General features: G+C 43.3%; 1 protein-coding gene across 2 annotated transcripts in view; it reads left to right on the top strand.

Moving 5' to 3' along the window:
* Window positions 1–888: 888 nt before the first annotated feature.
* Window positions 889–24123, top strand: part of SCARB2 (scavenger receptor class B member 2) — a 30918-nt gene continuing 7683 nt past the window's right edge. Inside the window, exons 1-10 of one of the 2 annotated variants that reach the window (XM_020805217.3) lie at window positions 889–1410; window positions 9848–10005; window positions 13331–13478; window positions 14720–14908; window positions 15225–15316; window positions 16970–17089; window positions 19513–19691; window positions 20320–20438; window positions 21318–21391; window positions 23335–23386. In XM_020805217.3, coding sequence (XP_020660876.3) covers window positions 1294–1410; window positions 9848–10005; window positions 13331–13478; window positions 14720–14908; window positions 15225–15316; window positions 16970–17089; window positions 19513–19691; window positions 20320–20438; window positions 21318–21391; window positions 23335–23386 — 1248 coding nt within the window. In that variant the 5' untranslated portion in view covers window positions 889–1293. The remainder of the gene's footprint in view (window positions 1411–9847; window positions 10006–13330; window positions 13479–14719; window positions 14909–15224; window positions 15317–16969; window positions 17090–19512; window positions 19692–20319; window positions 20439–21317; window positions 21392–23334; window positions 23387–24123) is intronic. The other variant, XM_020805218.3, reaches the window with a different exon arrangement.

Below are 24123 nucleotides of genomic sequence, written 5' to 3'. Positions count from 1 at the left end.
TTAGATGCTTTGAATTTATTAAAAATATATATATTTTAGAATTAAACTCTCTCCAGCCATAATCTCAATTTTTACTGCTGCTTCTACTAAAAGCAAGGATAGTATGCTGTTTAGGAATTGGGGGCTGTAAATGACATAGGAGTATTTGTCAGATTTCCTTCCCAGAGGGCTTAAGATCTGCCACAGTAATAGGTAGAGCGACACATGGGATCCGTAGTGGTGTTAGAGAGGACTACATAGCTATTGAACAGTCAAGAAATTCAGCCTACAGCAATTTCCCAATATTTTCAAAAAAGAAATGGCTCAAAATTTGTCTTCACAGTGGGTAAGGGGAGTGCAATTAAATTACTGCAAGTGTTGCATGCCATCAAGTCATTTTCAAATTGTGTCAATCCAGGGGGGTTTCTAGGTATGTGAGATGTTTAAGGAGTGGTTTCACCAGTGCCACCTCGCAGTCAAGGTCTTGCATCCTTGTCTGATATTTTTCATGACACTTCGCTGATTCTTACTGCTTTTCCCAGTGAGGGATAGAACAGTTACTGATACAAGTGAGGTAAAAGTAGTCTGTGAGGCCAACACATTGTACACTACATGGTTCTCTTCCCTCCTATCTGGTCCTCGCCACGACCCTGTGAGGCCGAGGGAATGTGTTTGGCCTGATGTCACCCAAAGTGGCGCTTTTTACGGGTGGACGAGAAAAACCGCCCGGGCTAATAATAAAAATAATAATCGGAGGAAGAGTCCCCACATGGGTGCCCTCGCCATCCAGGGCGTTCCTGGAGAGGAAAACAACGGCAACCACGAGCCAGAACGCCACCACAAGGGCGCTTCTGAGTCGTCGTCGTCGTCATCATCATCCTCATCATCCTCCCTCTAGCAGCTGAGCGTCTGCCCCCTTCGCCCAGCGCTGAGCTCATCCGGGGCAGGCGCGTCGTCGTCGCCTCAGCCGCCGCGGGACCCAACCCTTCTTCTCTCCGCGCTTCTTCCTGCCCGAGCCCTCGGGGCCCGAACGAGGCCGCTGCCTCCCCGTCCCCTCCTCTTCCCTCCCCGCTGGGAGAACAACAACAACACAAGGCGCGGCCCGGGCCTTGCCTCCGCCTCCGTGTGGGAGCGCGGGAGGCGTCGCCTGGGCTCCGCGGCAGGGAAGCCGCCCTCCGGTTTGCCAGGCGCTGCAGCCGGCCGCCCCGGCGTGGGAGGAAGGCGGGCAGCACGCTTAGGCTCGGCTCGGGCCCTCCGCCGGTGCCTTGGTTCCCGAGTCCCTTCGGCCTAGTCGCCTCTTTCTTCCCCGCAGCCATGAGGAAGCTCTGCCTGGTCACGACGGGCGTCCTCGCCATGACCTTCCTGATCGTCAGCATCTCCCTCCTCGTGGCGCGCGTCCTGCAGAAAGTGGTGGACCTCCAGGTCAAGCAGGTGAGAGAGGGGCTCGCCTTCACACGTTACACGGGAGCAGGGCGGCGGTGGCGTGTCGCAGGAGCTGCTGGATGGCTTCCAGAAGTGGGCAAATCCGTGGGCGCCGCTCATTTACTTTAGGACTTTGGAAATTTGTCGTCCCTCTTCTCTTCCCCCTCCCCTCCGCGTCCTGCTTTGTTTATTTGCTTTGCTTTTGCAAGAGCTCTTCTGTCCCTGTGTGTATTGCAGATGCCCGGAGACGCACAACGGGCACAACGTTGTATCCTCTTAAGGCACCTGTCCTGAGATGCAGGATCATACCTGTCAGGATGCCTAGTTTTCAGACCTGGAGAGCTGGCACCCAGTTAAAGGGACACCCAGTCATGCATGTGCTTCAGGGGTGCGGCTGTGTTCCTGGGGAACAAGAAATACAGAAAGCGCCTAACAAATGGATAAGGAAAAGTTTGTTGCCAATGTGTAGGTAGAGAAACACTTCCTTCGTATTCCTGCTGTGGGAACCTGCAGTTTTTATCCTGACATCTGGTTTGCACAACATGCGTTTTACCTGTTGCTGTTGTTTTCCCCATCACCGTTTCTCAACACTTGCTGACTGTCAGGGAAATGTGTGAACTCTCCCTGATGAGAAATAATGCCTATGAATCAGTGCCAGATGAGGGTGAAATTTCTAGGCTCCAGTCTTTCTGGTGTGTCTCCTTCATTTAGGATGTGGCTGTCAGGTGGTGGACATGCATGTTGTGTGAACAGACCCTGAGAGTCTGGGTACAGTACTATCTGTGGTGCTGAGGGAAAGCAGCACATGCTGAGAAACACTTTTTGCTCATATGTTCCTGGTGTAACATGGTGCTGTTTCATAGATTTAGTGGAACAAAGTGTTTGGATTTAATAAATGAAGAGGCAGAGATGTTATTTAGTCATGCCCTACTCTTCGTGACCCCATGGACCAGAGCATGCCAGGCCCTCCTGTCTTCCACTGCCTCCCAGAGTTGGGTCAACTTCATGTTGGTCGCTTCGATGACCCTGTCCGTCCATCTCATCCTCTGTCATCCCCTTCTCCTCCTGCCTTCACACTTTCCCAACATCAGGGTCTTTTCCTTGGAGTCTTCTCTTCTATTGAGATGGCCAGTGTATTGGAGCCTCAGCTTCAGGATCTGTCCTTCCAGTGAACACTCAGGGTTGATTTCCTTCAAAATGGATAGGTTTGTTCTCTTTGCAGTCCAGGGGACTCTCCAGAGCCTCCTCCAGCACCACAATTTAAAAGCATCAGTTCTTCAGTGTTTACCTTCTTTATCGTCCAGCTCTCACGTCCATACATCACTACTGGAAAGAGGAGGAGAGCCAAGTATTTAAAGGGAGAGAATTCCACATGTACCTCCTGAGAGTAGTATTAGGAAAACCACTGTCTTTCAGTCTCTTGAGAGAGGGATAAAAATGCTAGTACTCTTTTTCAGTACTCAGAGTGAGCAAGTTACTGTGTATGAAAAGCTTCAAATGCTTAGAACAAGAGCTATATAAATATTAAACATCAAATGGGGTTGATATTTATTTTATTTATATTTATCTGTCTTATTTATAGCCTGCCTTTCTCCAGATACGGGGACTCAAGGTGGCTCACAGTATTAAAAAAGAACATAATTTAAAAAACACAGTAAGGTATACATTAAAAACAAACTATAAAACTGATTAAAATGCATTGAATAATTAAAACAGGCAAAACATTGAAAACAGTCTTAACTAATATATGGCATTCAGGGACTCAGTCGTGATTGTTCAAAGCCTTCCTAAAAAGGTGTGTCTTCAGCTGTCAGTGGAAGGATAAAAGGGAGGTGGGCCAGCCGGATCTCCCGAGGGAAATCATCCCATATCTTGGGAGCTACCACGCAGAAGGCCCTCTCTCGTGTCCCCCATCAGCCAGGCCTGCGCTGGCAATGCGACATACCAATGGTGTGTGTGTTTGTGGTTGTAGTCGTAGCTGGCATTTTGATGATGGAAGACATGTGGCCCTCTGTACTGTTGTTGTGTGCTGCCAGCTCAACTTTTGATTTACAGCAAACTTTCAAAAGACCCTCTCAAAAGGAGTTGACTATATCTTCCATCTGTGGTTGTGTCTTCTCTACCTCACGAGACTGGTTGGCATGTATGGTTGCTGAGAGGGGAAAGCAGCTCAAACAGAGATGCCGAGTCCTTGCTAGCTGCTGGGCCTTCTTGCAAATAAACTCAGAAAAGTTAGATTTGACTTTATTCTGGCATAAGCCTCCCCTTAAACTGGCATATTAAATGTCACCAACTTTAACATGAAAAGAAGACCAGGGAAGAGATTATATTGGTTGAAAGCAAGTTCTTGTGTGCTTATGTTTTATTCTCTCCATGGGGAAAATTAACAGTGTTGAGAATGTCAGTAAAAGCTAGTGTATTTCACTCCCTTTGGTGGAAAGCCACAAAGATGGCAACTAAGATAAATAATGTATTCACAAAGGCTTTCACGGCCGGTATCTAATGGTTGTTGTGGGTTTTTCGGGCTCTTTGGCCGTGTTCTGACGGTTGTTCTTCCTGACGTTTCGCCAGTCTCTGTGGCCGGCATCTTCAGAGAGAGCGCAGAGTGCTGTCCTCTGAAGCTGCTGGCCACAGAGACTGGCGAAATGTCAGGAAGAACAACCTTCAGAACACGGCCAAAGAGCCCAAAAAACCCACAACAATCATTAGATAAATAATCTTTGAAAAATGAAAAGGCAGCTTGGTGTATTTTGTAGCACCATGTAGGTGTACTGTAAATGGATAACATCATGGACAGGTCTAGCAGAGTTGAAGTCAACATATACTGTACAGTACTCGTAATTGTTGTTGCTATGTTCTGTCAAGTCAGAACATACTTATAGCAACCCTAATAGAGCTTTCAAGGCAAGTGAGATACTTAAGAAGTGGTTTTACCAGTTCCACACCCCTGGTGAGCTTCCATGGCTGAGTGAGGATTCAAATTCAGGCCTCCATAGTTCTAGTCTATCACGGTATCCACTACTGCACACTGGGTGTCATATACTCATAATACAGGTCCTCATTTAAGCCATTTTCATAGGAAGTTATTCTTAATTTTGTTCTCCCTTCTTGTTATTATGAGTCTCCAGATTGCCTTCAGATGATGGCAATGCTGCAAATTAATGAGTAGAAGACCCTAATCATTACCAACCTTACTCAGATCTTGCAAACTGAAGACTATGGTTTCCTTTACGGAGCAAGTTCACTCCATATGAAGCCTTCTGCTTTCCTACTTCCTTCCACTTTTCTCAGCATTGTTGCCTTCTACCATGAGTTTTGTTCTCTCGTGGTATGTCCAAGGTATGATGACCTCAGTTTAATCATTGTACTGGGAATTCGGGTTTGGTTTGACCTAGGAGGTGAAATACTTTGGGCTCACCTTACACTGGCTCTTTTGGAGTGGCATAGTGCAGGCTAAATAGGGTTGCTTGGGATTGAGAAGAGGTGTGATATGCCATTGGGTGCAGTTCTCACATCTGGAGCTGAAGCAACCTTTGGTCTGAAGCCACCCACTTCAGGGTATCGGCAAATTGAACCCTTCCTCCTCTGCTTGTTGGAGAGGCCGGGGAAGTGATTTTTCTTTTAAAAGACTCTGGTAGACTATTGCTGAAGCTGAGGCTCCAGTACTTTGGCCATCTCATGAGAAGAGAAGACTCCCTGGAAAAGACCCTGATGTTGGAAAAGTGTGAAGGCAAGAGGAGAAGGGGACGACAGAGGACGAGATGGTTGGACAGTGTCATCGAAGCGACCAACATGAATTTGACCCAACTCCGGGAGGCAGTGGAAGACAGGAGGGCCTGGCGTGCTCTAGTCCATGGGGTCATGAAGAGTCGGACACAACTAAATGACTAAACAACAACAAAGACTAATGCTGAGTTGCTGCATCACTTATAAAAAAGGAAAATAGTAATATTTCTTTGGGTTTGTCTCAAGGGCTGGTTGAGAAGCAACTTGCAGCTGAATCCACGGATCAGTAATTGATAATTTAAAGAATTAGTTTGATCATCAATCAAGGCTTTTCATTTTACTTACTGCAGCCACAGTCTTCCACATTTTTGTGATCATATCTCTGGATTCTATCAGCAGTTCTTCTGGTTCACAGTCCATTGTGTTTAGTAGTAAATTTGTTCTTTACTCAGCCTTAATTTCTTCAGGAATTACTTTTAAATTACATTGTGGCACTGTGATTATTCTAGTGCTCTTCAGCTTCACTCTGTTCTTGCTTTTTAATATTTCGGCAGTTAATGATCTGTACTGCAGTCTACTTCTGCTCTTGTTTTTAAAGAGAGGTTAGAGCTTCTCCTATTTTCTACTTCTTGTTGTATTGTCTGCTTGATGCTTATATTGATCATCCAGCGATGTCTATGTGTACAATCAACTGTTAAGTTGCCTGAAGCGTGTCTTTATAATGAATTAATTATTGGCTTCACAACATTCAATAAGTAGCTCTTCTGCTTAATTTCTGAGTCCCAATCCAAAATCTCAGAAGTCTTGCTTGTTGACAGGCAGGCAGAAGATTACTATCACTTCTCCTATCCAGAACTGCCTTAAAATTAGGAAGCAATTTGTGGTTAACAGTAATCCTAGTTTGCTCAGCATGAACATAACAGCAAACAACAGTTATTGCACAACGTAAGGCCCTAGTGAGTCTCTGTTGATCCGTTGTGGCACCCACCAGACAAAATGAGCTCAACTTTGAGATTTGATGGGCTTTTTAAAAATTTCTTTTTGTTGTTTTTATTTCTCTTATTATATTATTTTGATGCCCCTCTGATAGCGGCTCAGAGTAGCGGCTCTGCTACTAGTTGGGCAGGATAGAAATATAAATAAATAAACAAGTTAACAAATTAAATTAAATATGTCAGAAGCATCTTGGTGGCACAGAGCAAGCAACAAAGGAACTTAAATAAATAAGGAACTGCTCCACCCATATGATTTTTCAGACGGCTTATTGCTATCAATAGCCTTGTACATTGATTTGTAGAAATATATGAACTGAAGTGTAGCTGTCAACTTTGATTGGTCATGTTAAAACCTTCCTGTTCCGGAAATTTTTTAATTGAAGTTTTTTTAAATTAAAGGTTTCAAATTTTAATTGATAGAGTCATGGATCTAGATTTTTTTAGACTGTTTTTGTTTTTGCTTTTGTAGAGTATAGATGTAACCGTCTTGGTTTTTAGTGTGTTTGTTTTAACGGAACTGTTTTAATTGATGTTGGAAGCCACCCAGAGACCCTTGCAGGGTGCGGGCGGCATACAAGTCAAATATATATATATATTTATATACTGTATATAAATGCTGAGCTTTCAACTATTCTGCTTGGCATGTCATGTGGTACCACCCGCTGAGATGAACATGTGGGCATCCATTCACCCTCCCCACCTTGGAGCTTCAGAAGTGGGTGGGGACGGATCATCCTTGAGAGATTTCTTCCGTGTTGTGCAATAACCATCGCATGCAGTTATGTTCATACTGAGCCAAATTTGACTTCTGTGAACCACAAATTGCTTCCTAAAATGGGAATTGAAGCCATGGTTTGAAGGCAGTTCTAGATAGCAGAACTGGTAGTTTTCCCAGGTCAAATGAAACGGAAAATGATTACTATGTCAAGACATGTAAATGATGAAGGACAAGAGAATGAGCCCTTGAAAAAGAATGCAAACCACTCTTGATGAGGCATCTTTGGTCATGTAACCATGATCTGGGTTTTAGTGCTCTGAGACTGGGCTCGAAAATGTTACTCTTTTTTTGGACCGCAGCTCCCAGAATATCTGTGTCAGCTTGGCCATGTTCTGGTCTAGAATGGTCTGTAGCAAGGGAATTATCAGGATTCTTTAAGACGTAGATAGATCCATGGATGAGATGGTTGGACAGTGTCACCGAAGCGACCAACATGAATTTGAACAAACTCCGGGAGGCAGTGGAAGACAGGAGGGCCTGGCGTGCTCTGGTCACAAAGAGTCAGACATGACTTAACAACTAAACAACAACAGATCCATGGTAGTTAAAGTAGACTCAAACTGGTAATATGGTCTCAAAGGCTAATATAATGTAGAGACTTGCTGCAGTTTTTTTTCTAGCTCCAGCAGCAGATTGTGCATGGGAGTTTCCCACATGTGGAAGCTTTATGCTTATGTCTATGCATATGTATGTAAATGATCTGGGGAAAAACTCCAAGAAGCCAAGTGGAGCCATCAAGACTCGGTGAAATCAAGGAAGCAGAGTGGATCATGAATCAATTTGCATGGTTTCATCTATATGGTGAAAGAGCTAGGGAGTTTCTGATATTCATCAAACCAGTGTTCCCGAAACATCTTGGCCCCAGCATTGTAGATGTTCCCCCCAGCCACTTGCCCAATTATATTCTTTTGTGGAAAGGTGATCTTTTGTATGCAGTGTCTGTTTCAGCCCTATTTGATGGAAAGATCTTGCAATAAAACAGGTAACAACAACAACAACAACAACAACAACAACAACAACAACAACAACAACAACAACAACAACAACAACAACAACAACAACAACAACAACAACAACAAAGCATTTGTTTTTGGGTTAATGCATTTACCCTTGCAAGTTGTAATGAAAATGAATAAAGTTATAGGTCGTACCTTCCCCTGCTGTAAAATTCTGAAGACATGCTTGTAAGCACATTTAGTTGAACCTACATACAGTAATGATAGGTCAGTGGTGTCAGTCACTCTAGCATTGTAAATGCAGTTGAATGCATTTAGAAGCACATCATCAGATCTTGATGGTGAATGCACAGAGGTCTGTCTTATATCTGGGTGGGTAAGGTTGAGGGGGGGCTTTTGTGCATACCTGATCCCTACGAAGATTACAGGCCTCCATGCTTTCAGGCTTAACTTCTTAAATAGGATTTAAGACAGACTGAGACCCTGAGCTGTGTAAAGTATAAAATGTTTCTTAGGATTAACCCCTCCCCCCCCAGTGCATTGTTCTGACAAGGATGTAAAATTTGAAATTTAATTAAAACACTGTTATCGAGAGGCCCCATTTCATTTGTAGTTTTATCCTGTTACTTCCTTAGCAGGCGTGTATCCAGTGGTAGGAATCCTGCCCATCATAACTTACTTTGGAAGGAAGGCAGAGCATGTAAGGTTTATCACGAGCCAACCAACGGAGACTATGATTGGGGCAAGATGCAAGATCCCATTTCAGTTCTGACCTTCCTCCAAACAGATCCGGAAGACTTGTAAGGGTTAATAGATCAGTGGCTAATTAGATTAGTGGCTACTTAGTGTTCTAGTTCACGGGTTCTAGTCGTCTGCATCTGTATTGGACGGGTGCCCAATGCTTGCAGTCGCATGCATCCTGCGGAAGCCAGCAGGTCAACCGAGTAAATAGGCATAACAGAGTAACTATTGTACAGTAGTTCCAGCTTACAGATATTTATCATCAGGTATTTAGAATCCTGGAACCAGATCAAGAGGGAGTTTGTCTGAGTGTCTCAAAACGGATATTTATTTTATTTGCATTGAATTTCTGTGCTGCTGAAGTGCATTTTAGACATATGAAGCAGCTGCTGGCAAGCAAGAGGACCTGTCCCCCTGACTTGATCGGACATGTTCTTATTCCAAGAGACTCTTCTTTCTGATGTTTTGTTTTTTGTTTTGATGCTCTGCATTTATTTCATACCCTGTACTGAACCAAAATGGAATAGCGATGTATGGAAGTGAGAGCTGGACCATAAAGAAGGCTGACTGCCGAAGAATTGATACTTTTGAATCAATTCAAATTGATTCAATTTCAAGAACTGATGCTTTTGAATCAGTCTAGGGGACTCTTGAGAGTCCCCTGGACTGCAAGGAGAACAAACCTATCCATTCTGAAGGAAATCAAACCTGAGGGCTCACTGAAAGGACAGATCCTGAAGCTGAGGCTCCAGTACTTTGGCCATCTCATGAGAAGAGAAGACTCCCTGGAAAAGACCCTGATGTTGGGAAAGTGTGAAGGCAAGAGGAGAAGGGGACGACAGAGGATGAGATGGATGGGCAATGTCATCGAGGCGACCAACATGACTTTGACACCAGGCCTGAGCAAAGATGAAGGGGTAGAGAGAAGGGGTGGGGGTTGGAAGATTGGAGATTCGGTTAAAAATGCAAGAGGGGGAAATATATATAAAATTAAATATAAAAGTGAAGGAAGATAGCAGAGGAATCACATGTGTTAATGTAGGGAATATTGATAGTTTTTATCTTTGAGCCTTGTGATGAGAAATGGGCTTGATAGTTACGAAGAAAATGACAATGGCACTAAATAGCAGCAAAAGTATTAACTTTGGCAATGACTTAATAAATCTAGGCTTATATTCGTCTATATCTACAGTGTTATTATCTATGCTGATTTTGAAAGTGCAACTAATTATTTGACTTTTTTTTTTAAGGAAATGGTGTTAAGGAACGGTACAGAGGTTTTTCAGATGTGGGAGGAACCTTCCCCACCGGTCTATATGCAGTTTTATTTTTTTAACTTGACCAATCCTTTCGAAGTTCTTAATGGTGAATCGCCTTTAGTGAAGGAAATTGGACCATACACATACAGGTAATATTGTTGTGCTTCACCATCTGCACAGTACAAAACAGGATTTGGGGAGATGGGCGGTGGGATTTTCAAAAGAAGTTTATATTTATTATTTATTTATTTATTGGACTTATATACCGCCCCATAGCGCTACAAGCACTCTCCGGGCGGTTTTTACTCAGAGAAAGAGAGGAGCTGGTGAGTGTAACATTGGATTTCATCATTGGCAAGACGCTAACCCTCATGAGTGCAAAAATAGTATCAAGAATAACTGATGGTGCAAAGCATCTTATGGAATATGCAGGGGGAGGGCGCAGTCCATGATCCACCTCAACTCAAGAGCGTGTAAGAAATTGCTGACATCTCCATGGACTGTGATTGTTCTATGCTAGATTCCCAGTGACGAGGGGTGGTGCATGCCAAGAGCTTGGAAAAGTTACTCTTTTTTTGGACTGCAACTCCCAGAATACCTTAGTTGGGGCATCTGTTGATTTGTTATAGGGAACTTTGTGTGCCGCAGGTAGTCAGAGTAGGCAGTGCTCAGCAAAATGGATCGGAGTCTGAATTGGCATAAAACAACTTCATACACCGTATGAGATAGTTAGAATTTCTTAGGAGGCAGAAAACCAAATGGGATGTTGCAAATGAGATGAGTCAAGCATATTAATGTGAAATTTGGCTGCGATTGCAAAATCCTAGGTGAACTTCTGAAGTCTTTTGTCAGTGCGGCAGTCTTAGGGCTGTATATTTCAAAACCGGGTGAAATATGTCCTGGTTTTGTGCACATTGTTGTGTAGCCTGCATAATTAACTTGTAAACCGCCCAGGGAGTGCTTGAAGCGGTATGGGGTGGTATATAAGCAGCACGCTTTGCTTTGCTTTACTTGTTGAGACAGGCTTAAGTTGCATTTTATGTGGTGTCATTTCTAACCTGAATAATGATTTAATTGACTGTGATCAGAACTGGAGATGGAGGATTCGTCTTTGTCTATGCAGACACATCCTGTGAACACAGGTGGCTGGTCCAATTACCTCCCACCCCAGAATCTTCCAGTCCACTTACTATGCAGTACGCGACATGTGTGGCTGGTGCCATCATCAGCGTGCCAGTCAGTAGCCCGACGGCCAAAGCTCCACCTCCCTGCTCATCCAGGCACTCCACAGCCAGAATGGGGAGACTCATTATCCCGCTCCTTTGCAGGAGTGCCCAGGCGAGCAGAGAGGCGGGGCCGTGGCAGGTGGGCTTCTGCTGCGATTGGCGCACTGACAATGGCGCTGGCCCCATGTGCTGCTCAGGAAGCGGACCAGTGGACAGGGGTTCATCGGGCCAGCCCCCTGTGCCGGTGGGATTCATCTTCGTAGTCAGGAATATGCCTCTAGACCAGGGGTCCCCAACCTTTTTCACCCTGCGGACTGGCTGGGGAAGGCGGGGCACCCCCCGCGCTCATGTCCATGCACGAACAAGCACATGTTCTCTCTCGCACAAATGAGACAGCACTTGTACGCATGCACAAATAGCAGCACGGCACTTGTCTGGGCGCCCTTGTGCTTGTGTGCATGCACAAACAGCCATGTGGCGCTCACATGGGCATGCTGGAGAGCGCGCATGTGTGAATCAGCTGTGCGGGAGTGAGTACGTGCAGGGGCAGGGCGGGAGGTTTGTCTCCGCAGCCTGGTCTGGCTCAGCCCAGGGGTTGGGGACCTCTGCTCTAGGCTATTCATGTCCCTAGTCAGGACTATGCCTCTCTTTCAAACTCACACAACAACCCCCCACCCGGGGAATATTAGTTCAGCAACTCTGTTTTTTATGTAGTTCTGAAACATGGCTGTGGACAGTATTCTGTCAGACAAAGCCCAAATGTTAATGCGTTGTAGGCGTACATTCTGCATGCTCACTGGCTTGCTGATGTGAAGGCTAGGGATCACTACACTGAAACCACTTGGGCTTCTTTCTCACTCACTCACTCACTCACTTGATTTTTATACCACCCATCTGGCAGCCGAAACCACTCTGGGCGGTTTACAACAAGGTAAACAATAACCATGACAGGATAAACAAAAGTACACAACAGTTACCGAATAAAATGTAAGAAATGCAAAACAAATAACAATAAAGCACACCGCAAAACATCAGGAGATAAAATAAAATGAAAATAAACTAAAGGAAGAAAGAACAGCTTCAGGTAGAAGGGGGACCGGTTTGTGGAAAAAAATAAAGGAAGAGCCTTCTTGCCTAATTATTTTCTTGGGTTTGTCTGTTTCTTCTGTCACTCCCTCAGGATAGGGGACTGGGACATTAGAAAGACTAATGCAGTATTAAAAGCCTGCCAGCTGTATGCCCCTAGCTTAGCTGCTAGCATTTCATCAACATTGTTTTTATACTTCAAGCTTTATAAGTTGGAAATTTACAGTTTTAAAAAGCATGACATTAGGGACGGAGCTGCAAATGCCGTAGTTCTCCATTCTGTGAGTTTTAATTGCTTTATAGACACCCCCCCCCTAAATGTGGCTCACCTGGGAGAAATGGCCTAGACAGGAAGTCTTTGAGGCTTAGCTAGGCCTAGCTTTGCCCACAAGTCCTATTTGTGCCTTAGTACTAGCCAGGAGCCTTCTAAGCAGGAAGCATAGGCAGAGCTAACACATTTCTGTACTTACGTTCAGGTTCACACCTATCACAACTGAATTATTGAAAATGTCACTAAAATCATGCAGGACATCTTTCTAGCTGAGGACTTGCACTTTTGCTAAAATGTATTGGACTTACATTTCCTTAAACACAGGGGTTATAGACTCAAATATAGACTGCTTCCTTTGGAAGAATTACCATATGTCAATCTGCCAAGGAACCACGTTTGCAGCTAAAAGAAAGTCTAGACCGAGCATTGCAAGTAAAGTTCTGTGCTAACTTCTTAAAACCTTGGAGATTATTGAGAAGCACTTTATTTGGTGTGAAAAATGAAAGGTTGTTCAAAGAATACAATAAGCAGGCAGAAGGAGAAGTTTGAGTTGACCTCTTGTTTTTTGTACTTGTACCAAAAAGATTTAATGTTGAAAAGATATTTGGGACGGTGATTGTCTTTCTCAAATAAAAATGATAAATAGAGGGAAAGGGTTTCTCTGGCTGGATAGCTCTGAGGTTGGTGCCATTGCATCTTCAATTCAGGAGTTTACAGAGAGCAGAATAATTACATGGACTTTCCAAAAATTCTTTGGACCTTACAACTATCCAGCAGACCTGTGTAGGCCCGATCCTTCTAGTTGCTGGCCACTTCTTTAAGGACCTATAGGGAGCAACCTGGTTCTGAAGCTGCTTTTTAAAACTAACTTTATCTCTTTTCTTTTTGTAGGGAATACAGACCCCGAGTCGATGTCCACATTCTAGACAATGATACAGAAGTGTCCTCTCTTAACCCAAAGACTTACTTCTTTGAACGGGATATGTCGGTGGGGGACCCAGAGGTTGATCTGATCAGGACTGTGAATGTCCCTGCTGTGGTGAGTCTTGAATTTCACCAGCAGCTGGTATTTCTGATCTTCAGATGGCCAGGGAATGCCATGACCAGCCCTGATTTGGAAGGGTTAGGTGAAGACATGTACACCACGCAGTCAGTGATGGCATTACTACTTCTCATTTCACTGTCCACCATTGTGATTTCTTCTGGGCCAAAGTCAGTGGGTGGCATGGGGAGGCACCTGCCCGGGTCAATGTTTTAGTGAGAAAACTTTTAAGTACAAAGCAGCACATTTCCAAACTCTGCAAGTGACTTACAACAAATTTCCTAATATAATATACCATATTTTCCGTGTATAAGATGCCCCCCACTTTTCTAATCCAAAATTAAGAAATCTAAGTGGGGCTTAGCAAGGGTGGGGGAAAAGGGATCAAAGAGCTGCAGGATTACTTTGATCCCTGCTTTCCCCTCCACTTGTTTTTGTTCTCTCCTCAGCTTGCTTCCGTGTATAAGACGACCCTCAATTTTTAGTCTAAAGATTTTAGACAAAAGTATAGTCTTATACACAGAAAAATAAGGTAATATAATAAAAGCCGCTTAGATTACTTGTATTGGATTCGATGTCCAATTCAATTGCAGCCATTTTAGTTTGCCAGCTCGCTAAGATCAGACTTCAATATTACACTGAGACTCCAGCATGGTGAACTGCACCGACTCCAGTCAAATAACGTTGTAAGTCCAATTGGTTTGAGCCGGTGGTTCCCGGCTTTGGGTAACCCAGCCATTCTTGGACTTCAGCTCCCAGAAACCCTGGTGAGCACAGCTGGTGGTGAAGGCTTCTGGGATTTGCAGTTCAAGAACACCTGGTGTTACCCAAGAGTGGGAACCACTGGTTTAATCTATTCTGATCACTCCGTATGGTGGGCAAATCTAATAGGATGGCTGTTTGAACTTTTCCCCCATAATTATTGAATCTTCCATGGTCGAAGGAGCATTCTACCTAATGGTGAAGGCTGATCACTCAGATAGAAGTGCTTATGAGCGTCTAGAAATGTCTGGTTGCTTGATACTGGAAACTGTAATGTAATGGGCAGATTTTGGTGTGATGAAACATTTCTATTCTTGCTTTGAGAAAGCCATTGCACAGTTAGGCTAGTATATTTTTCTGGTGGCTGTCTCTGCAGGAAGCAATTGGGTTGTGTGGTTTATGCCTCACTGAGCAACACTGTGCTTCCGTGTGAATTCAGACACAGGTTGATGTATTTTTCTCTCCCTTCCTATTAGTACGCCATGGACCTGGCTTCAGAAACCCCACTACATTTTCCTGCAGAGATTCTGCTCTTCTTGTACAATGAAGATATGTTCACAACACACTCGGTACATGAGCTCTTGTGGGGCTACACAGACAGACTTCTCAACGCTTTGCACAAATTCCGTCCTGATATCGACTCAGAATTTGGCTATTATAAAAAGGTGAGCTTCCTTCTTCCAAGGATTGTGGCTGGGTGTCCCCATTTCCCTTGCCTCTCAAGGCTAATACTTGTGCCTGTGTGTTTGGGGGATGTGAGAAACTCAGCTTTGTGTGTTTGCTTTGGGGATGTGAGAAACTGAACTTTCACTCCACCCATCTCGTCTTGCAGAAGTAAATTAGATCACGGCCTCTGTATATGAATCTCTGGTTACAGCTGCAATGAAAGCACCATCTAAGATTTCTGTTGTGGTTTGTCATGTAGAAAATAGTTAGGAAAAGCATAAGTAAAGCTTTTTCCTCTCCTGGTTTTGTTTCTAGATGAATGGAAGTGATGATGGCGAGTACATCATGCTGAGTGGCGCAAGGAACTACCTGGACTTCACAAGGATTATTAAATGGAGAGGAAAAGAGTAATGTTCTTTCATTTTTTGCTTTAGGACTTTGATTTGGTGTGTTTTTAATGTTTTGTAATCCACATATCCCAAGCCGGAATTAAGTTTGCTGGAAGAAATATCAACAACCTCAGATATGCAGATGATACCACTCTGATGGCAGAAAGTGAGGAGGAATTAAAGAACCTCCTAATGAGGGTGAAAGAAGAGAGTGCAAAAAATGGTCTGAAGCTCAACATCAAAAATACTAAGATCATGGCCACTGGACCCATTACCTCCTGGCAAATGGAAAGGGAAGATATGGAGGCAGTGACAGATTTTACTTTCTTGGGCTTCATGATCACTGCAGATAGTGACAGCAGCCATGAAATTAAAATACTCCTGCTTCTTGAGAGGAAAGTGATGACCAACCTAGACAGCATCTTAAAAAGCAGAAACATCATCTTTCCGACAAAGGTCCGCATAGTCAAAGGTATGGTTTTTCCAGTAGCAATGTATGGAAGTGAGAACTGGACCATAAAGAAGGCTGACCACTGAAGAATTGATGCTTTTGAATTGTGCTGGAGGAGACTCTTGAGACTCCCCTGGACTGCAAGGAGAACAAACCTATCCATTCTGAAGGAAATCAACCCTGAGTGCTCATTGGAAGGACAGATCCAGAAGCTGAGGCTCCAAGACTTTGGCCACCTCATGAGAAGAGAAGACTCCCTGGAAAAGACCCTGATGTTGGGAAAGTGTGAAGGCAGGAGGAGAAGGAGACGACAGAGGACGAGATGGTTGGACAGTGTCATCGAAGCGACCAACATGAATTTGACACAACTCCTGGAGGCAGTGGAAGACGGGAGGGCCTGGCGTGCTCTGGTCCATGGGGTTACACAAAGAGTCAGACACGACTTAATGACTAAACAACAACAACAAATCCACATATCAAGCCATTTGTTACAAATTCACAAATCATTGTCACTGAGAAATCTTTTCCCTAATCACCTTAGTTGTTCAGGGGAAAGGGTTAGAGATTCGAGAGCATCATACCTGAGAAGGGAAGGAGCGAACCTCTTCCACGTACGCTTCAGTTTCGGTGAGAAATGTAGCACATGCCTCTTGCTGATTAATAAAAAGGCAGAGATGTAGTGGTGGGCCTCTTCTTAAACATTACATCATTTGTTTTATTTACTGTATATGTATTTATTGATTTACTGATAAGATAATGTATTGTAGTAATGCAGTAGTTTAGATGAAGAATGTGATTTATTAATGACATGTTTTATTAATTCCATTCATACTGGATAATTTGTAGGTTTCTCCTGCTTCTCATTTTATTTTAAGACAATCCTGTGAGTCAGGTCAGACTGGGAGTGGATGATTGATCCATGGTCACGTCATTGTCGTGGCTCGGTGAGAACTTGAACCTGGATCTCTAAAGTCCCTGTCCAGCATCATAACTGCTACCGCCATGGTGTCACTATCATTTGTTTCACAGGCGAGGTTTCCATTTGGGATGGACTTAAACACAAGATGTGGTAGGACAGAGAGGGTGGCCTCTGAGAAGTAGTAGGCATAATCTGTTTCATATTATGCTGTTGTAAAAATATTTATTTTGTATACTGTACATTGGAAATCTCCTAATATTCCTCTAACACACACACCCCCGGCTCTCTTTTCTCCCTACAGATCACTAAACTGGTGGACATCGCCAACAAGTAACATGATCAATGGAACCGATGGTTCTACCTTCCACCCGTTGATAGACAAAGATGAAACCATCTACGTCTTTTCCTCAGATTTCTGCAGGTAAGAATGATCCAAACTGCCCTGATAATTTGTACAGAGTACAAGCCCATTTTAGCTGTGGACTTCAATGAGTAATGTCCACTGCATTTCACAGCTCAGTAAGTTGATTTACTTTCTTTGTGGTGTACTTTAATTTCAAATTCCATACTTCACTTTGCTGTGGAACTTGTGTCCTCCTCAAGTAGAGCCATGATGCTAAGAAATCTTTTGCTGTTTTGACACATGAGATTGGATCTAGCAAAGAACCTATATCGGGCCAATTTTTTTCTCTCCAAATGTTTACAGCTCATAATATGGTAATACAGGTGATTTAACTATAAAGCCTTTGTCCGCTCAAACTGCCTCCATTTTTTTGGTCCTATTTGAGTAACTGTCATCAAACAGTGATCGTTAGGCTAATCAGAGCAAGAGAGTTACATAATTGGAAGATCTGTCTTCTATAAATGAGTCACACAGTCAGCATGGGATTTTTGGAATTTATGGACTATACCCCTCCAGGTATCTGCAGAAATTCCCCAAGCCAGACTCCTTAAGGCTTTAATCAAGAAAACAAAGCCCTGACAAGTATTTTCAACTTCTTGAGCTAATGAATTCAGACTCCGACAGCCATTTTCATCCAGTGGAGAAAACAGAGAAATGGATAGGCAGGGCTAGTCTCTGTGGGAGTTGCAAATGCTTATGGATGTGGAAGTCTCTTCCCATTAGGCTCTGCATAGAAAGGATCACCAGGAGAAATACCAGGTCCATAATTCCTTGTAGCTCCCATGGAGCTCAGCCTTGCCTACCCATTTTCCTGACTCCTCCACTGAAATAAAATGGTTCCCAGAGTCCAGTTTCATTAGCTTAAGAACTCAAAAACAACGGTCAGGACTTTCATTTCTTAATTAAAGCCTCCAGAAGTCTGGCTGGGAGATTCCCACACTGTAGTTCATGAATTCTGAAAATCGCACACCTACCACACAATACATTTCAGTTCCCTTTGCCTATGTCATTTTAGCCCCAAGATATTTTAGATTAAGCACCGATTACTATGTTGAAACCTGGGGATGTGAATATGTATCTTCCTGGTCCTAATTTCAGCCCCCCCCCCAAAAAATCGCATCTTTAAAACTAACAAGGATGTAAACTTTTGTGATTTCTGCATGGAATGCAGTTGTTGTGAACAGAAACTTATGCAAGCACAGAGAGAAGGGAAATGGCAGAAGTTCCAGCATTGTGATGATAGTGTTGGGAAGCATGGTTCAATGTCCTTGGGGGGGGGTGATAGGTGCATATCTCAATGGAGGTATTTGAAGGGTGTTTATTTAAGCATGAGCAATGAATCAACACTTAGATGATGGGGAGAAAGTCTTTCTAAGCATCTGTAGGAAGAGATGTCCACCGGAGGTGCTGAGTTAAATTAGATGAGCTAGTGGAAGTAGAGGTGCAGAAATAGAGTACTGTATTGTCCAAGCTGTTACAAAACACACCTGATTTGGAGCGCCAATGATGGTAGCACCGATGAACCTGCATTGGTTGGCTGGTTAATAGATGTAGTAACATCAAAAAGTCTTTGCTTCTATTCAGGCCAAGCCAGACAGTTGAACTTCTTGATGTACTCTTGTTCAGCTGAAGGCCCCCGAAGAAGCAGGGTGTAGACCACAAAAGCTCACACTAACTCAAACTTGTTAGTTTTTGAAGGTTTTCCTTGAGCAACCATAGGGCAGAGGATGAATATGGCTGCCTGCTTGGAAATGTATGCAATGAATAGCCCTAACTTGACCATTCAAGTGACTGGCAAGGGGAATTAGTGCCCTGTCTATAAGTTGAATAAGGTGCCTTGTATTGCCAAAGGAATGCTCTCGGAGAGGTGTCAAGGCTTACAAGACCTGTGGCATCCAGAGCAACCTTTTTGGGATCCGAGGCTTAAAGGCACACCTCTTATTTCTCATTTGTACCACACACCGAGGCAGGTAGGAAGGAAGAATCCTAGGAATCTTGATGGTTTCCTGCTGCTAAGCAGTTCCCCAGAGGAGAAACCTGGCACGTTGGTGTTCCAGGAAGTCTGTTCTTAGACCTCCAGCTTGCTCGAATTCCTCTCCATGTGCTGGGAAAAATGAGTATCTTTTTCAAGAGGATGGAGCGTTGGTGGAAGGGATCTCAGCGAGTAAAGTAGGAGGCCTGGAGAGCAAAATGTGGCAGTGGAGAGGAAATCATGCCTCGTTGCCCTAAGCTGTCACCCCGAGGGTTCACTACAGAAGGCAGCAGTGCCTTGCAGATTTCAGTGGAGTGTAATACAATCCACCTCTTCTCTGCACATTTGCTACGCCTGTTGTAATAGTGGGTAGTCATAAAGAATATTGTGTGTGTAAGAGAATAGCATAACGACAGTTTTCGCGTGTTTAAGAGAAGAGCACAGTGACTCTTTTTATTTTCTTTCCAAGGTCTTTGTACCTAAACTTTGAGAAGTATGTGACAGTGGAGGGGATCCCAGCCTACCGCTTTGTGCCTCCCAAGAAATTCTATGCCAATGCTTCTGTTAACCCAGACAACGCTGGGTTTTGTGTGCCAGCCGGAAACTGCCCAGGAGCAGGACTCCTGAATATCAGTGGCTGCAAAGAAGGTACGTGAGCTGCGGTGCAAATTCTGTTCTGTTTGGGGGTTTTCCCCCCAGAATCTTGAAACCTGTCCAGAATACTCCTCCCCATCACAGATCGCATGTCCAGATGTTATGGGGGGGCGTAGTACTGAAAGGTAACTCTGGATTGCTTTTCTCTGGGGAAAGAGAGATGTAAAACTGAAGGAGCCGCCAAAAATACTGTACCTCTCTGTGTTCTTTGTCATTGAAATAATGACACGCACAGGGGGCACATGACACACATCCCAGTGACACTTAGGGACTCACTTAGAGTCTTAGAAGGGAACGGCTCGCTAGAGCAAAGGTTTAAACTTCCCCATCTCTTGTGCAGTGAGATTTAAAAGAGAAAGAGGTCTTGAATGCAATGCTAAGGTATTGTGTCACTGTGTGTGTGTGGTATTCTGTAGTGTACAGCCCTGAGGAAATGCGAAGACTAAAAATCCTTGCAATGGATTATATAAATACCGAGTGTTAGGCTTAACGCTAATAATAGTCGTGTGCCGTCAAGCTGTGTCAAACGACATCTGTACCTGGAGCCATTTTTTTTTCCAAATTTAAGTTCGTGACAAAGTATGGGTTCATTTTTTTAAAGTTGTCTTTTTTGTTCTTACAGGGGCACCTATATTTTTATCTCCTCCACATTTCTATGAGTCAGATGAGAGGTATGTTAAGGACATTGATGGCATGCATCCAAAGAAGGAGGATCACGAGACATTTCTGGATCTTAACCCAGTAAGCATGCCCGCCTCTGGTTTTGGCTACGAGAACCCCCTTATTTTGGAGAGGTCCAGTTGAGGAATTACATTTTGGCTGTCTGGAACGTCATCCTCTGAGCCTAGCAACTATGTTCCTCCATGCCCATCCAGCTTCCTTCATTTTCTGGTTCTCTCCACTTCTTGGTTTGCAGAAGCCCTAGTGTTTTGACATCTGAACATTGCAAACTGTCGACTAAAATCAACATTTAAGCCTACCTAGAAGCAAACTGGTTGGGATAAATAGGGATTCAGATATTCTGTACTGTTCATTTCTGTAGGCCTCCTCTAGGTAAGACTGACTTGAGATGCAGCTTTGTGGTGATCATGAAATCCTAGCTTCCCTGCAAACTGAACTTGGAAACCCACTTCATACTTTGATTTCTGATTCTGTAAGGGGGCCAACTTGAACCAAACTTTATCTAGCATTTCTAGGTTTTATTTTGTGTCCTCAGCACTCTTTACTTCCACATGCTTATTATTATGCACTGGGACAGATGGATTTTCTCTAGTTTTAACATTTGCTGTGCAATCGTGTACATTCCCTTCCGTTCTGTGGACCTTACTCTCAGAGTATTGTGGACAGGATTGAAGTCCTGGGAGGGAATAAATCTTGTTGGATTTGGGGGAAAGAATTGCATCTGACTATTCCCTTCCCTTTGTTTTGTGGTATAGATTTATCAGTTTATCAGTCTACACAAGCTGAAATTTGATCCTAAGGTAGAGTCACCTTGCATTCTCCCCACAAACAAAATCTGTATGGAATTTATACGACTGTCATTTGAAATAAGAAAAGGAAAAAAGAATGTAATAAAACAATTCCAAACATTTACATCGGACTTCTTTTCTCCTCCCACAGTTGACAGGGACACTCGTACAAGCAGCCAAACGAATGCAAATCAATGTTTATGTTAAAAAACTACCAGATTTTGTGTAAGTACTTCATGGTTTTGTTTTGATTTCATTTTAATTCACATTATTTGTTCCTGTTTCATTTCACCAGCGATTATAACATATACACAAACATGCATAAAATAAAGTCTGAAAGAGAAAGGTAAAATAATGTATATGTTGATTAACAACGCAAAGATAGAATCTCGAAGAGCAAAATTAAGTGATAATTATTTAATACAAGGATGTTTGTTTCTGTGTAGCTTAGCCTCATTCAACAAATCAGTAATAAGGGAACTATAGAACTTGCTTGTTTTTTCCCCGGTCTTTCCAAAATCTTTCATAATAAGCAAATGTATCTATTTTAAATACCTACCAACTTTTCCTCTGATGTCTCTTCCATTAAAAGAAGTGAACTTAAGATGGTGAGGCTGGCATGGGGAAGGAAGTATGTAGTTCAAGTGAATATGTCCTTCAAGTGGGCAAATCATATTTCTTGATAAACTCTTCACTTCCTCCCCTCTCACTTCCTATCCCCTAAGATCATTTGTGCTCACTGTGGAAGTTACACTCTTGTATATTGTTTGAGAGGAAGTGATAGAGAACTTTCTGTGTCCGTTTTTGGTCTCTTCTGTTTCTCCCACCCTGTAATCTTGCCAGGCAGCACATTGAAATCACCGAAGAGGTGCAGGTGGCCCTTCCACACATATATGGCAAGTGGTTACATTTGTCAGCAACCCAATTCAGAGTATGAGGAGAGGGTGCTGACTGGTATCAGTGTTTTGGTCAGAGCTTAGAACTTGTGTTTCTGGACTGCAGTTCCCAGAATTCCCCAGGCAACGTGGCCATTGATGGCTCTGATTATGTACCCACGTCCTCTCTTCCATTTCGACTGATGCAACGTGTCGTACCTGAGGCTATCTTTGAAATTGCTTCAGAAACTCTTCATCAGTAGAACTGCCTGGTTCATTTGCACTGGCTCCCCGTTCGGTTTCAGGGGCCAATTAAAAGTGCAGTTTGAAGCTTAAAATACATTAAAGGCCTCAGGAGGGCTGGGACTCCTGAGCAGAGTCATTTTTATAAGAGCCTGAGAAGAGCAATGCTAAAGCCAGACCCACAATCTGGCTGCTGGTCCTGTATTCAGCTCACACTGTGGCCTGCCTTTCAGAAGCTCCTTAGCAGGACAAGAGGGCAAAAGCATTCTTCTATATGAGAACATGGTCCTCACAGATTCTAGCTTGGCGCTTTCTTTGTGTGTTTTTTGGCACCGTGTCAACGCCAATCTATTTTCCCAGGCATTTTTTAAAAATGTAATTTTAGTGTTCTGTGCTCCAGTTCATGCACAGTGCCTTACTTTATTACCTGCTTCTATTCTTGGTGTGTGCAAACTTGTTATTTTGCAATACAATTCTCCATTGAATTGAATGGGCATGGACAGCAAGGTTTTGGTTATGCAAAGGCTTTTTTCAACAGATTAATATCGTGCCCCTGGCGGCCACCCAGAACCCCATGAGTTCAACACTGAAAGCATCAAAGGGGGTCTACTTGTCCCCAAACACAACTTCTCTAATTTAGCCTCTAGGTCAGGGGGTCATAAGGACCTTTAAGCGCATGACACACAGTGCTGTATGGAAAGGATTATCAGTGCTACGGAAGAGCACCCCAATAAAAAGAACTGTTCTGTATGTGTGCATGCTTTGTAATTACATAGTGAGGGGCACAAGATTAATATGCAGATTTCAAACTACACAGGGGTCCGGTGCCCCTAATCCTGGCATTGTTGAAGGGAGAAATGTACTGCATATTTATTTAATTGTATTTTTTCACTACTTTATCTTGGGAGCTGTGCAAGACAGCATTGTTATTGGGCAATTGGTATAATTTTAATTAACTAATGACCTGCTGGTGAAGCAGTTAACATTTTGCATTATGAGTTCAGTGTGTGAAATACCAATTCCTAAAACTATTCTTTCATCTTCTTTTAGCCAAACGGGCAACATCAGAACAATGTATTTCCCTGTGATGTATGTAAATGAGGTAAGGATTTGCAAAATACTTCTTCTGCTAATAGGGACACTTGGACAAGGACGAAAGAAAGTGATGTACATCACTTTTTTGTGCTGTGCATTAATTCTTTTTAATTTTTATTTTTTGCCATTAGTAAAATATCTGTTGTTGTGACTGGTGGAATGTAATGGGGGGGGGAAGGCCATGTATTCCCTACAAGTATTTAACATTGTCAGTTTAATTTTCAAACTGATTGTTAAAACGTCAGGGTTAATTAAGTGTTTTGCAAGCTAGTTCAAAAGGATGTGTTTTCATCTTTGCTAAAAAAATTAATAAATAGCAAGGGTGGGAACTGATTGCAAGGGGAATGTGTTTCACAGTCTGGGAGGAACACAGGAGAAAACCCTTTCATGCAGGGTGCTGGTATTATCAAAAGGATCCTTAAGATCTTGAAAGATTCATAGCAAGACTGGCAGTCCCTCAAACAGCCAAGGCCCAAGTCATTTAGGGCTTTAAAGTTTAAAATCAATACCTTGAATTGGACCCAGTAAGCAATTGGCAGACCCTATGCGGTTGTTTCAGCATGGAGATCATATGATCTGATTACAATGCAATAGCAATCAGTCCAGCTACTACACGAAGATTCTGGATCCTCTTCATAGGTGTCTCTGAGTAGAGTGCGTTGCAGTAGTCAAAACAATAATGATCAAAATCCTGTTGCCTAGTGTAGTAGATTGCACTAGAGTACGTCTGTTGACTAAGTGGAA

The sequence above is a fragment of the Pogona vitticeps genome, chromosome 5 (genome assembly GCF_051106095.1).
Source record: "Pogona vitticeps strain Pit_001003342236 chromosome 5, PviZW2.1, whole genome shotgun sequence".
NCBI lineage: Eukaryota > Metazoa > Chordata > Lepidosauria > Squamata > Agamidae > Pogona > Pogona vitticeps.
The sequence above is the reverse complement of the archived record's forward strand: the minus strand, read 5'-3'. Positions and strand labels throughout refer to the sequence as shown.